Raw genomic sequence first — 15,658 nt, 5'->3', positions numbered from 1 at the left:
AGCTGAGTGGCTTCCCCTTTCATCACCCTCAAATATTTTAGAATCATCTCTGGCCTCCACGACTCGCACTGGTTGTGCCCTCTGTGTGCCAAAGCTTGGCGTGGATAATTAATCTAATTTTAGCTCCACGCGCTTGTGTGTGTGTGTGTGTGTGTGAGAGAGAGAAATACTGGACAGCATTGTCATTTTCCCTCAGCAAGTGTGCTGAAGGCTGCACCGGTCTGACATACTGTTATCTCTGTCAGTGTCCCTTCGCTCCCTCTTCGATGTTCCTGTTTCTCCTTCCCTCGCTCGCCCTCACCTAACGTAGATGTTTGAGACAAAGCAACTGCGTGTTCTCGTGTGATGTCTTCAGCTTTGTCGCATCTCCACAAGGCTTGATAGCTGTAGCTACTGAAGCACCCGATAATTAAATTATCTTATATTCATCTCTCTGTTTTTCTCTCTCTCTTTTTGCCTCTCCAGCAGTGGATGCAGTGCCGGTACGGAAAGATGGGGATCAGGTAAAATGCCATTATCTTTTTTTTTTTTTTTTTTAATGCTTCTGTCTTTTCTGCACACCTCATTTTTCCCATTTTGCTGAAAGCTACTGTTGCAGAACACAAAAGATACCGGTGCCAGTGTCCTCAGCTCTTCTCTCACGTCTGAACAGTCTCCAGGCAGAAATGGTGTGTGTTTGCGTGCACACGTTGTAGCTTGTCTCCTTAAATCTTTTAGAGGTGAAAAAAAGAAGTGCGGTTACTCACCCAAAACTGCCTCCTGCTGTTAAGGCAGCCAGGCCCCAGCCTCGGGAAAGGTCGTCCAGATCTAAACTTTAAAGAAAAGACAGATTCACGTGTGGAGATGTGTGGCATTTTTTTCCCTTTCCTTTTCACACTTTGTGCCTGGACATTTGACGGCCAAAAGTGTGAAGACGGGAGGAGTATTTTGTTATTATTATTATTATATGTAGAACATCAGAATGTAGCTGAAGTAAAGCTAAGGAGGAATCCGCTGAAGAGCAAAGATGATATCCAGTATCATCAAATGTATTCTTTTACACTGTCCATTATGAGTGTGACAGTGCTACGGGAGGCAGGAGGCTACTGAATCAGTCAGTTATTCACAGTGTGCTGCTGGAGACCAGACTGAAGGCAAAATGCCCTTGAAGAGAGAGGAGAGGAGAAACTGTCTGCTGTACCAGTCTGCCAGAGCAGACTTCAGAGATCTGCAGACTTCAGTCACTGAAATATTAAAAGTGACTGTGGTCAAAACGCACGACACACAACCAGCAATGTGCCAGGTCCAATTTGTTACCTCTGTTTTTCTCAACAGTTCCCTTTTCGCCTTTTTTGCGTTAGGCTCTCTACCTATGAATAAAAACAAAATGTAGCCTTAAGTGTATTACGTTTGTTTTATGTCTCACAGCAGAAAGGGTGAATACTTCAGTTAGAGAAAGACCAATTACGACTGGACACCCTCAAATCAAAGCCCAAAGTCACACATATTTTTATAATATATCTAATGTGTGGACAAACGTGTCAGTGTCTTCACCTGTTTTGTTGTATTTGTTCAACTAACAGCATTTACATATTACATAACTCCTTTATTAGCTGCAATCCCTAATAGAACTGCAGTCCTTTCTGATTTCAGTGTCTAATTGAAGAGCCTTTTTTTTGAAATTATCAATGAGAACGACTCAAAAAGATCAAACAGGGAAGAGGCTAAGGACGGACTGGCTGAAGATACTGTTGTCAGTGTTTGAGAAGCTCCCATTAGTCAAAACTGTGTGTGTGTGTGTGTGTGTGTGTGTGTGTGTGTGTGTGTGTGTGTGTGTGTGTGTGTGTATGTGTGCTCCTGTGTCTATGCCAGCACTCTCATGACTGGCTGTGCGTGACTGGGTGTGAAGGTGTGCGTTGATAGTCTCTTACCAAGGCCACAGAGCTACTCTCCCCAGGGCTCAGAGTATTAGTGAGCCATGTATCACTTCTCAGCTGTGGACCCTGTGGGGAGGGGGAGGGGGAGAGAGAGAGAGAGAGAGAGAGAGAGAGAGAGAGAGAGAGAGAAACAGACATCCATCTTATTGTTCTTCCATCACTGGCTGCTGCTTTCTTTTCTTAAGCGATGCCATTTTTTCCTGTGCACTATAGGGATAGAGGGCTGACATGCACCTAAAGGTCTGTTTGTTTACATCACTGCATTACTCTTGAGCTAATTACAGCTCAAAGGTGCCAGAGAGAGATGAAAAGGACATGAAGCCTCTTCGTGAATGCAGCGGTAGTTATTAGCTGCAAGTTTCTTAATATAAGTACCACATTTCACATAAGCGCTGTTGCTCTATTTCCCCGTGAAGAGAATAAACATGGTAGAAGTGATTTCTATATCCCATCCAGTGAAAAACTGAAATACTGCCCATATTTCGGACTAGCAGGACAGCGTTGACATCAGGTGGCCATGACATCAGAGGCAGAATTCATTTTTTGATAAAGTGTTGTTCACGTTGAGCCCTGATCCCATGGCAGCCCTCGAGTTGTTTACTTCATCAAACATGACTCCTCTGTGTAATTTATAGACCTGCAGTGAGAGAGGCCAGCAGGTGGAGAGGTATTATATTCTGTCAAATCCAGGAGCTGGGAGGGATGATTCAGATTCAGAAACAGGCAGCTCCGATCCAAGTGCAATAAACAAAACACTGCAGACAGTCCCGAAATAAAATCCACTTTATACAACCAGACCTAAATGTAAACACACCATTAAAAAGATGAGGAAAAAAAACCCCACAGGAGTAAAGAAGAGAGAATAAAGGAATAAAATAGGAGACAGAGAAATCTCAACATAAAACACCAAAAGCAGTCACCACAATAGAATGACTTCGTAAATCTTGGCAAAGACCGTACTAAAAGTTCTTGTAGTGGTAGAATGACTAGCACAAACTGTGGCAATCTGGTATTTTCCTGACCTTGAAAATCACATTGGTCTGTGTAATGTACTGGTGCCAGCACAGTATGCACGGGTGCTATTTTGGCAGAAATGAAAAAGACATCGCGGAATGACATGAAACATCAACCTGCTGCCAATGTTTTTATTTTTCTATCAAGCAAATGCTTAAAACTGTAAATTAGAGCTAACAACTTTAAAAAAACGGTTTAGTTTCAACGTGGCAAACCCAGTAACAACTCTATTTCTCTATATTAATATGAGAGATTTTGGCATCATGCCTCCACAAACAGCATAGTGTGAGCAGCGCACTAAGCTTGATTCATGCTTTCCATGTCCGTGTGCCTGTTAGGGGACCCCGAGTCTGCGAAGGTCAGGGCGGACTCTGTCCAAATATCCAGGGTTAGATTAAACATCCGTGTCTGCACCATGTACGTGTACAACAGAGAACTGCACACTAGGCTCACAGTTTTCAGTCAATTTACTAAAGATCGATCGCCGGTCGATGCAGAAAGCCGTGCACTCGGCCCATAGACTTAACACCGTGTCGAGGCCACAAAAAGAAAAGGAACTATTTTAGGCTTTGGGAAGGTTTTACAGATATATATAAAAAAAAAAAAAAGTCAGTATTGTTTGTAGTCACGTAAGGATTTCAGTTTTACTAATGCCCATTTAATTATCGTAACCTAGGTGAAGAAAATGGTATTTTTTAGGTTGGAGTGGTTAGTGCTGCCGCCTCACCGTTACAGTAAAACCTCACCAGTTCAAGTCCCTGGCCAGCTGCCGCCTTTCTATGTGGAGTTTGCATGTTCTCCCAGTGCTTGTACGGATTTCCTCCGTCCCACTCCGGTTTCCTCCCACAGTCCAAAGTCATTCCAGTTTGGTTAACTGATGACTCTAAATTGCTGGTAGGTGTGAATGAGAGTGTAAATCGTTTACTGTGTGTTTGTGAGTCAGCCCCAAGACAGCCTGTAAAACCTGTCCAGGGTGGACCTGTGTTTTATATTTTCAATTTCTTTTTGCTGCAGAAGGTCAGAGGTTGACATCATATAATGTGCATACGTGGAGCACACATCCCCACTCATAGTATGTATTCAGTGTATGGAAGTACTGGTCTGCCGAGGGGGAAAAGTGGTAAACCTGAGGTGCCCTTTAGAAAAAACATACAAAGCTGTTGTTTAAGTTTGTTTAAGTTGCATCATTTATGCTTCCCTACCAATCATAAAACCCAAAGCTGTGGGATAATCATTGTGGACTAACATTCATACACTGGACGCTGTCAGTTTAAGTGAGGAAAATATCCCTGTAGCATTAGACTCAGTGAAAGGCACATTAGCTGAAACCTCAGCCTGTTTGTGGATCCACTAAGAGTCAGATCAATACTGAGTGCTCCTACTGGATCTCCTCTGAGAATTTATGCATACAGAGTTCACACAAGATGGACAACACAAACAGATCTGAGATTTAGCTCCAGCTCAAGTCCAGACCTCATTTACTGCCATTTGTGTTTTTTCTCAGCATCGTTGTTTTAGACTTCAAATTAGTTCCTGTAAGAGAAAACCACAAATTGTCCTGAAAGTGGCAATTAGATATTTACAGCTATTGAATGCATTTAATCTTTTAAATTTTAATGTAGAACAGTAATATAATCCCTCAAGAACAGGCTGCATTTCTAACCATAAACTTTATAATGAATGGTAATTCTAAAAAGCAATAACAGCCCTTTTAGAAAGATTATTTGACATTTTTTTGTTTTTTATTGAACTGCTTTCATGTAGTGTAAAACCGTATCACTGGTTTCTATTATGCACGACTTTCTGTTTAATGTGACTAATACAGACACTGGTTAAATCTGAGTTTAGCAAATTCATACATTTTGACATCCGCAGTGTTAGAGAGCACTCTGATTTTTAATGTGACTGCGAAGGAGCACAGTGCTACAACACCAGCAGATTGAGATGTACAAAACACAATAATATTATAGTAAAAGATCGGCAGGAATGCTATCACAAGCCCGGGTTAACAACTACCGCCACCGGTGCTGTTGACCTACAGGGTTCTGGTCAAAAATTGGGCCACTGTTGATAAAAAATAAAACAGAGAGGAGAAAGGCCTGTTCTTAGGCAGAGGGAGAAGACAAAAGTCAAGAGTGTAGGACTGACAGTAGGGACTTTGAATGTTGGGACTATGACAGGGAAGGGTACAGACATGATGCAGAGAAGGAAGGTGGATATACTGTGTATCCAGGAGACCAGGTGGAAAGGTAGCAAGGCTAGAAGCTTAGGAGCACGGTTCAAGTTGTTCTACCATGGGTCAGATAGGAAGAGAAATAAAGTAGGAGTTATCCTGAAAGAGGAGTTTGTGAGGAATGTTCTAGAGGTGAAAACAGTGAACACTTTCCTCCAGAAGAGGCAGGAACATAGGGTGACGTACAAGAGCGGAGGTAGAAGCACTCAGGTGGACGACATCTTGTGTAGACGTTGTAATCTGAAAGAGATCAGTGACTGTAAAGTATTGGTAGGGGAGAGTGTAGCCAGACAACACAGGATGGTGGTGTGTAAAATGATGCTGGTGGTGAGGAAGATGAAGAGGACAAAGGCAGAGCAGAGGACGAAGTTGGAGTTAAAAAAGGCAGAATGTCGTGTATTTTTCAGGGAGGAGCTGAGACAGACTCTGGGTGGTTGGGAGGTGCTTCCAGATGACTGGACCACTACAGCTAATTTGATCAGGGAAACAGGTAGGAGGGTACTCGGTGTGTCATCTGGAAAGAGGAAAGTGGACAAGGAGACTTGGTGGTGGAACGAGGAAGTTCAGGAGTGTATACAGAAAGAGGTTTGCTAAGAAGAAGTGGGACACTGAGAGGACTGAAGAGAGTAGACAGGAGCACAGGGAGATGCAGCGTAAGGTGAAGGTAGAGGTGGCAAAGGCCAAACAAAGAGCATATGAGGACTTGTATGTTAGGTTGGACACTAAAGAGGGAGAGGTGGATTTGTACAGGTTGGCCAGACAAAGAGATAGAGATAGAAAGGATGTGCAGCAGGTTAGTGTGATTAAAGATAAGGATGGAAATGTATTGACAGGTGCCAGGAGTGTGATGGAAGATGGAAGGAGAACTTTGAAGAGTTGATGAATGAGGAAAATGAAAGGGAACGAAGAGTAGAAGAGGTGACTGGTGTGGAGCAGGAAGTAGCAAAGATTAGTAAGAGTGAAGTGAGGAGGACGTTGAAGAGGATGAAGAGCGGAAAGGCAGTTGGTCCTGATGACAAACCTGTGGAGGTATGGAAGTGTCTAGGAGAGGTGGCAGTAGAGTTTCTGACTAGTTTGTTTAATAGGGTTAGATGGAGGCACACGATTCGCTGTGGCGACCCCTAAAGAGGGAACAGCTGAAAGGAGAAGAATGTAGAGCTATTGACTATGGTAAAAATGATGGTAGTCTGCTACAGTATCAATGTGCACTGCATCTAAACAAGTGCATGCAGGAAAATACTTAAAGCCGCAGAGTGAAATGTTGAGTTGAGAACGTGTGTTTACCGAGAAACCGTTATTGTAGGTAAATGAAAAAAGAGTTTGCGAAGTGCTGCTGCATCTCAGGGTGATTCAGGAATCTCCATTATTGACCAGGCTACACAGCTGCTGTTATATATACTTTAGTGAGTCTCTTTAAATGCAAAATATGAGCATACTCACATACACACATACACACACACACACACACTGCACGCGCGCAGTATGAGGTGGTGACATCACTATTGTCACTTGCACCTCCGCATACATTTGACCATTATAAATGATTCATTCCTTTATGTGAACAATACACTGACCCCCGAACCCTGTTATTTACATTTTGTGAATACGCTCAAGTGTGCAGTTTTCTGCTCCACTGCACAAAATGACAATAATTTGTGGGACGTTGACAGGGTCATTGATCAAAACCAAGGACTACATGATTACAGGAAGAGCTGCTCAGAGTTCTGGATCTCAAGGCTCGAGGTATTTTATTCCTAAGAAATGAAACACCTGTAGCTATGCGAGTAGCAGAGATCTAGTCGTGGCAAAATCAGCCATTAACTAGACAACTACTTTGGCACAGATGGAAATATCTCAACAACGGCCACTAAGAAGATGAATCTGCAACGATATGACCGAACTGCAATTGTGCAGAAACTTGTTCCAGCAACTACTGTACGTATAGAGAGGAAGGGCCCGAAACACTGGGTTCACAAAATTATCTTTCCCAAATTTAAGCTTAAAATAAATGTCAGCAATTTAACAGTAACTTAAAAAACTCTTTAAAAAAGGCGTCTTTTTTGAAGGTGGGAATATTATTTACTTTTAACTTAGAATATTGAAGCAACATCTAAAGTACAAGGGCTTAATTGAAACAGGGGATAACACCAGTTTAATTTACTGTATAGATCTGTGTATATCAACAATTCATTATATTACATGAGCTAAAAAAATACTGTTGTATTTTATTATTCATATATTTAATTATTTTTATGTATTAAGCAATAATTATCTCTCAACTTAGAAATGGTGACTTTGTCCTTGATGACCTCAGATTGCTCAGTGATTCCCTCTTGTTAGTGAAAGTGAAAGAGTAATTTGTTTTAGTCCAAGCTGCAGCACCACCGCTGAGAATGTTCATTAGCTTTTCAGATTAAGTAAAGCATTATTCAATTAGTTGGGTTTCGTCTGTCAGCTCTGTGAGCTTTACACAGTGAGTGGGAGTGTTTATTCAGGAAACTTCTTCAGGGAACTTTTAAAACACAGAGTTAAGAATATATATTCTTTGCACATATTGTTGCTATTGTCTGGTTGTATTTGAGGTGAGTTTGTCACTGCATTTGTAGTTATTATTACTGAGCTCTTCCCCTGTTCTTGTTAATCTGTGGCAAAACCCCAACAAGGCGAATGGTGACATATTGGGGGGGGGGGGTTGTTAAATCCCTGTTCCATCTCAGCGGCTGCTTTGTGAGAAGAAGATTATTCCTATTCCTCATTCTGGTGTCAGAAAAATAAACATCTCTGACATGAAAATTACATCCATGCTACAGAGAAAGCAAAGGACGCCTACAGGAAGAGAATTAATTATAGCGTTCTGTTTTCGGTTGCCCAGGGTTTCAATTTGCTAACTAGCCCTTGTGTCTGACACCAAATGAATAATGTTAATCAGGGCTGTTAGGCCTTAAAGTAAGTCAGAGCCAGATTCACATTAATTCATGTAGATATTCTGCTTATAGAGGCCCAGTGCCCAGCAGCTGCTGATTAAAGCATGGACCAATACAGACTCCATCTAAATGTATTTTCACCACTTACATTTTTTTTCCCCTGTTTTTCTTCGTAGTTTTACTGCCAATTCATCCATGTCATTACCGTTTTAGTATTTGTATTACTCGCTCTGTTTGTTCAGAGGCCGTTACGTCCACGCTGCAGCCACTTTCACCAGTGACATCATACGAAAAAGGCAACTTGACCTTTTCAATAGCGATTTGCGATTTTACGAAAGCCACGCTGTTGTAATATGTGCAGACTGTGGTTTAGCACTGTGTTGCTAAAATAAACAAGGTCACCCATGAAAAAAATGTCCTCTGGATGTCAGCATGTGTTGCTCCAAAGCCTAAAAATATCACTATATCGTACAGTATTAACGGTGGTTCCTGAGATGTGGAAAGTTATCTAATGTTTTCCACGCAGTGCCTGTTGTTTTTGACCTGGAGATTTCTCCAGATTTTAGGAATGTTTTAATGATATTATGTCTTAAAATGTAGGAAATTTTAAGTTCAGAAATGTAATGGCATTGAGCCTTTCTCCGTCCTCCTGAAAGACTCATTCTCCCTTTGCTTTTTAAAGCACTTCACCAGGCCCCGAGATGAGACCTGTCCAGGGTGTACCCCACCTCTAGCCCAGTGACAGCTGGGAAAGGCTTCATCCCCCTGCAACCCTGATTAGGATAAGCAGTTACAGATAATGAATGGATGTTACTTTTTTTCTTCACCTTTTAAATGTCTTGCTGACCTCAAATTCAAACACTGAATTCAAGGTCAGCAAAGAGGAAAAAAAACTATTTACAATCAATAGCAGGTTTCAAATGATTTGCAAATTTAAATTTTTCCCATTTTTTTGTGGAAAGCATTTGTGTTTACATAAATAGAAGCCAATGCATTAAGGAGCAATATTATTCTAAAACTTAGAATTGTATTATCTGTACATACAGTAATTCATGATAAATGCCTGATTTATGAGTTCAGACACTGCGACGCTGGAGCTTGTTTGGTTTCAAGATTTAAAAAAAAAAAAAAATGACAGTACATTGCATAGTGCCATAAATTACATCGCTGAATGTTTAACGCCTCTTTGTTCCTCTGTGCAAGCAACCGCAGTAAAAATGTAAGAAGTGGCATTTAGTTTGACTCGATAGTTTGGTTTAGGACCTTCACGGTTTCACCTCTCATGCAGTGTGTGAGCAGTGGCTTTGAGCGCTGTGATAACAAGCTTAAAGTGCCAGCGGAGAAACTCCTTAAGGCAGTGTCACAATGTGCCCCGATGTATTAAATAAATAAATAAATAAATAAAAAAGTAATGTTGACAGCAGTGCATTTAAATTCTCTGGAGCAACCACAGTTTCCAAAATGTTTCCTTCACTGTCACTGCGTCTGTTGTACAGCACGATGAATATGCATGACTGTCTGTGAGGGTGTGTGTGCGTCTGTGTGCATGTGTATGGGGCCCCAAATAAATTAATAAATAAATATCGTTGCCTGCAGCAACAATGTTACTGCTAAATAGTAGCTATAGGACAAAGAGAGACAAGACGAACACTATGACACACAATTACACACATTCTAGGTTTTCCCTTCTATTCTAAAAACCGCTTCTCATGTCCAATGCTGCTCTGTCTACACTTCAACTGCCTTTGAACCGTTGAGAGCTCGTGACACTGATCTGCTGCACAGTACATGAACATACACACTGCACAGCTCATTTACATCGTGTGGATTACGGCTTTAAGTGCCTGGTTAGAATTACAAAATAATTCGCAAGCTTGCTTGTTGTTGTGAGCTCCTGATACACAAAGATAGAATTAAATGGATATGTTGTTAACGAGGGTTAATGACAAATATGCCCGAAGCCTGAAGATTATTTCGATTTAGACACAGACACAGACACACACATACACTTTAAGATAAAAGTACACAAGCTCAATACTTAAGTAAAAGTGCCTGTTCAAACTCTCAAACTCAAGTTCAAATATCATCCATTTTATAACACTTCATTTGTTGTGTTTTGAAAAGACATGACTGACATGCTAAAAGGAAATGTGTAAATTACATAAGCTGAGCGCCACATGTCATCCCATGGGACAAGAGACGAGCAATCGCCCCCAAGAGTGACAAACCCAGAGACTGACACTTTCAATGGCTACAGCTGTAGGACCAAGGCTGAAAAACATCAGTTTCGATATCTCACGTCTCCTCGTCACAGTTTAAAATCTCCTTCTTCTCGTCCAACCATTGCTATACCTTCCTGTGCATTTCTCCTCCCCTTCTTCCCCCCTTCTCCTCCCCTCCCTCCCCTAGCATGGCCGTGCCGAGTTTTCCTGGGAAGGAATCAACGTAAGTCTTTGTTCACGTCCTTCTTTTCACTCCTCACATCTCACTGTGTTGCCATTTTCTTTTCCATCAATCCTTCACTACCTGAGTTTTGGTTTTGAGTACATGACCTCCTACTTATTTATCCTTTCAGCCCCTTCACAACACTCCCACGTTTCTCTCTCTCGCTCCTTTATCCCCTCAGTTTTCATTTTCTCCCGGTAAACACGCTCTCTCCCATCCATCTCCTCACGCGGCTTTCTGCTAATCTACTGTACTGCAAGCTTCATATTTATATATACACACACACACACAGACTCAGATAACAGGCTGTAATAAGCTTATCTTTACCACAACTAAGGCCTTTGTACAACTCTCACTTTTTATTGAAAGCACTGCATAATGAAGTGCATCAACTATTTCTTTTCCTCTCGCACAATGCACATTTTTACTCACAGCTGCCCAGAGGCAAATAATCTCCCCATAAACAAACTCCTGCTTCAAGCAGCAGAGGTCAGGAGACAGGCTTTTATACCTCGCTGACCCAAAGGAAGCATTTATTGGCTTTCGGAAGTTTGTACAAATACTTGAGTAAACTCATAAGGCTTGTTTTTATGGGCAGATAAAGCAAAAATCATTCTGTAGCAACGCTACAGAAAAGGTAGCAATGCACTGCATGGGAGAAAATGAATGAAGCATGAATTTTGTAAATGTTTTTATTCCCTAATCTTTCATGTTATTTTATATAATGTTAGATGTCCATTTTGCTGTTTTTTATCACACATTTTGTCACTGTCATGTGTCTGCTTTGTATTTTATGTTTTTTTTTTACTGTACACTTATTACAGATCTTTGTGAAACTGGTTGTAGTAGTAGTGTAGTAGAGGTTGCTGTTCAGATTTCTTCTGTCCCATTATTATACCTTAGTCAGCTGGGAAGCATTGGAATATCATGCACCTGTAGGAAATGTGCTACACAAATAAAACTCAACTGATTACTTAGCGACCCATGAAAAGCTTTTGGCTTTGTGCACTTAACAATTCAAGAACAAGGTGACAGACATGCAGCCCTGTCAACTTAGAAGATACTTCTAACTCATGTGCCAGCAAACAATTGCTTACTTATACATCCAACAAACACAGAGCAACATAATTTGGTGCCGACCGGGTAAAATACAGTCGGGTCATTTTAGCTTCTGTGCTTCAGCTTATTTGCTGAAAACAGTAGTTTATCTGTTTTTTTTTTGTTTTTTTTTTTTTTACAAAACATTAGTCTGAAAGTGAAAGTTTGGAAGGGAATCAAGGCAATATAGGGAGGGTTTTTCTTCTTTAATCGGGGAATAAATGTCTAGTCTATTACACGAGAGCATGATCAGGCTTTAGACAGAAAACTAATTAAGGAGACATGCAGATCATGGATTGCTATAATAGCTATGTTTGTATTCCTGCAGACCAACTGGCTGCTATGTTACTGTTACTTGCTGAAGATATGAAAGCAGATAGGACAATGCAGGGGGTGAAAATACTTTGCCTTTAGCTAATTAATGCAGTTTAACTTAAAATATAACATAACATTGATCACAGAGCCCCAAATATATATTTTTTCTGCTTTCCAACTGTAACTAGCTGTTGTGAGGACGTCACTAAGAGCCAGGATCTGTCTCTGAGTTCATTAGTTTGCTCGTTGGATTACCGTGAACACTGGCGCCAGGAAGTACAGCAGAGATCACACACGTGCACGCACACACACACACACACACACACACACTGGGGAGATATTTTCAGGCAGATGGGATGTAGCCATGATTGTACTTGGTCCTACTGTTTTGACTGATCATCTACTAACGTGATTCTCCTCTTTCTGGCTTTAAAATATGTTTTATCGTTCCCTCAAACTCTGATCACAGCATGAACTCTAAGTTTAACTCTGGAGAAGAATGTGGGATATGTTTAACGTGTCCAAATAAACAAAATTCTAATATATCAAACCATCATTATTATATGCTATATGACTCAATGTATTTATGGCAGATTTGTACCTGTCACTTAATACTGTTGTATTGTATTGTCTTTTACATGAGCTCTCTACTGTTGTTTCTTTTCTGTTTAAGAAAACCTAAAGAACAAAGATGACAGAGTGAAAAAAGTAGCTGATATTCGCCAGAAGTTGTTAATCCCGGCAGAACATGGACCGTAAGAGAAACACGATTAGGGTCAAGCGAAACGCATCAAGTGGTCAGGCTCAGGGAAAGTCAGTGGTTAAGACACAGACCGAAAAACATAGACTCTGGAAGAATATTGTGATCTTGTTCTGTTGTGATCAGGTTCCTTCTCCAAAAGGTGGTTTCAAAGCAACAGAAAAGTCAAGATGGACGAACACAGGCAAACGCAGGGACTATACAACATTAAGCTCTCTTTACCCAGAGCTGGACTGCTTCATGAAAACCGACAGCTTTTAACAACTGTAATCACGGATTCACTTTGTACAGCATACACACAATTTTTACCAACAAAAAGTCTCATATACTACTAATGTCAACTTCCAGCCGCTCACGTCCATTTAAAATGCTTCTGAATCACCAATTAAGCATCACATTTTCTCCGAGCCATCGTGTGAATACGAGTCCCTCCTATTCAATCAACGATCCCTGTAAGCCTTTTACAAGGTGCTCAAATAATTAACCCTCCTTTTCTTATTCCCTCTATTACAAGCTCCTCTATCTCTGACTTTCAATCATCTGCTCCCTTCACCTCAATTTCTTTCATTTCGTTTTCTCTTTCATGCATATATCATTTTCTCTCAACTATTCTTATGCTGTCACTTTTGCCGTCACACTGCATTTTCCCCTCCCTTTCATTGGATCTGCGTCCTACCTACTCCAGTGTTCCTCCACCCTCCCCACCCTGACCTCTATTTCTGTCTCCATCCTCTGCCTTTATACTACTGTTCAACCTCTCTGCTGTGACAACACCTCAACTCTTTCCCCCTCTCTCTAGTTGTCCATGGAGGACACTACTTCCATTCTGCCTCGTCTCAAGAGGACGCCCACCAACACCTATGGGATCGGTGCCCTGGCTAAGTCCTCTCTGTCAGGTGTGTCAGGTGTGTGTCTGTGCTGCTAGGTGGTAAAACAGCCCCCATGTTGCCTCCATATGCTCCACAGTGGGTCGAGAATGAAGTTGCTTTTGAGGACTGACAGGGGCTAAGCTTGCATTTCCTGTTGTGTGAAAGATAATTTTGGTTTTTTGGTGCGCATGTATTTCAGACGGTTGTTTGGCGCCAGAGTAGCACAGCAGCCAAGTGATGAATGTGTTGTGTGGTCTCACAGCGATCACCAGAGAACTAGCAACACATTTTGCCATTGCTTCTTACATAGTTAATATGATCTGGTAACATTCATTCAGCATTACAGTATATTAAGGACCATTAATTACTTTGCAGAATGGAGTTTCTTTTCCTTTCACAATCCTTTCTCAGTGAAAGCAGAGGGGAAAAAAATACTCTTTCAGATTTCAGCACTGCAAAAACCAAACAAGCAAACAAAGGAACAAAAACATTTTAATAACACCGTGATATACAGCAGCATCTAGCAATGCACTGATAGTAAAGCATGAACACAGTAGACTGATGGTTTACTTCTCGAGACAGAATAACTTTTGAGTGGTAAACTCCCACCTAAGCTACTGTGCAATTGTACCATTTTATAAACCTCTAAACTTGTGACCCTTTTCCACAAATCATCCTTCCTGGAATTAATCTCATGCCTATCAAACAAACATAGACAGAAATATATTGGCCTGGAGCTCAGCGTAAAAATGTATGTGCAGAATCTGGTTTCCAGTTGGCTACTCTATATCAAAGAAATATCTTTGTGTATTTCATTGGCTCCCAAAGGCCTTGGTCACAATTCAATGACACCTGTGTCACGAAGCCAAGATTCTTTCACCGCACTGGTGTGTTTCATTACTTTGTTGGACATTTTATGCTTTAGACACTGTAATTAACTTTAGACGCCTTTTCCCTTAGAGATTTGCAGACATTTTTAAAACTCCATTCTGCTGTCACTTTCACTTGGTTTCTGCACTGCACGCAATGTCAAAGGATCGTCTGAGACACTTGGGGGAAAAAAACGAAAATTATCTTTTAATCTCTGCTGTAAATGGTCAATTTTGTAAATCGAACCTTGCCTCAAAAAACAACTTCACTCTAAAGCAACAGGAGGAGGACGGGGAGCTTGGAACCAACATGGCTGCCCCTGTGGGTGCCCCCCCTTCCTACATCACACCCTACTTCCCCCTCTTTTCCATTGATATCAACAGCACACGTCAATGACAGACACATTTAGCAGTCATTGATGGGAATCCGATCAGATCTTTGATTTCAAAGAAACTAAAGTAAGTGCGATTACTTACTTTAATTACACCAATAAAGCATCTCCACAGGCGTGTTGGGAAATGTAGTGTACTTGTAATGTGGCAGTGTTGTTGTTGGTGGTGGTTGTGTGGCCCAGTATTTGTGAAGCAGTGAATCTTTTGTGCAGTGTTGTGACATTTTGTGCTCTCTTGTGCTTCAAAGTGTAGCGCTCTGTGCTTTGTAATGGGTAAGTGTAGCGCCTCAGAGTGTTTGTTTAAAACCTGTGTTACTTTATGTCTGGTGCAGTTTGAAAAAAAAATAAATAAATAAAATAATAATAATAATAATAAAAAATCTGTTTATAGCACTGTGTGTGTTTTTTCAGCCTTTTGAATAGCCAAGACCCCAACACCCTTCCTCATCACCAGCCTTTCCATTGCTTTTTCCATCCCCAATTAGACCCTGCAGGGCGTGTTTGATTTTCAGATGAGACTGGCTGTCTTTGTCTACGGGGAACACAGTGTCTATTTATAACTCAGCCTCTAGCCTGCCCCCTGGACCAGGGTAGCAATTTCCAAAGCTCTGTCAATGTTTATTCAAGCCTGTATGACTCTAATTTTATTTTTTATCAATCAGACTCTGCAAGCATTTGACTCAGTGAATAAGTCCCTAGTTTGAGTCCCGTATTTGCATCTTAATTGGGCAGAGATTTGCCCGTGGACCTTTCACCATGTTCTGCATAAACCTAAGGATTACTTTTCTGCCCCTCTCAGTCTCTGTAACACGTTTTTAATTAC

The 15,658-nt window shown here is 41.1% G+C and overlaps 1 protein-coding gene across 8 annotated transcripts in view; it reads left to right on the top strand.

Moving 5' to 3' along the window:
• The window catches only part of LOC137136787 (protein FAM131B-like), a 44,636-nt gene that overhangs the window by 20,825 nt on the left and 8,153 nt on the right, over window positions 1–15,658 (top strand). For 2 of the 8 annotated variants that reach the window (XR_010915684.1, XM_067522527.1), the window contains exons 2-4: window positions 466–503; window positions 10,497–10,532; window positions 13,505–13,610. Coding sequence is in view for 6 of the 8 variants with exons in the window: in XM_067522527.1 (XP_067378628.1) it covers window positions 466–503; window positions 10,497–10,532; window positions 13,505–13,610 (180 nt within the window). In the remaining 2 variants the exon portion in view is untranslated. The remainder of the gene's footprint in view (window positions 1–465; window positions 504–10,496; window positions 10,533–13,504; window positions 13,611–15,658) is intronic. The other 6 variants (XM_067522607.1, XM_067522679.1, XM_067522842.1 and 3 more) reach the window with 6 other exon arrangements.

This window comes from Channa argus, chromosome 1 (genome assembly GCF_033026475.1).
Source record: "Channa argus isolate prfri chromosome 1, Channa argus male v1.0, whole genome shotgun sequence".
Taxonomy (NCBI): Eukaryota; Metazoa; Chordata; class Actinopteri; order Anabantiformes; family Channidae; genus Channa; species Channa argus.
The sequence above is the reverse complement of the archived record's forward strand: the minus strand, read 5'-3'. Positions and strand labels throughout refer to the sequence as shown.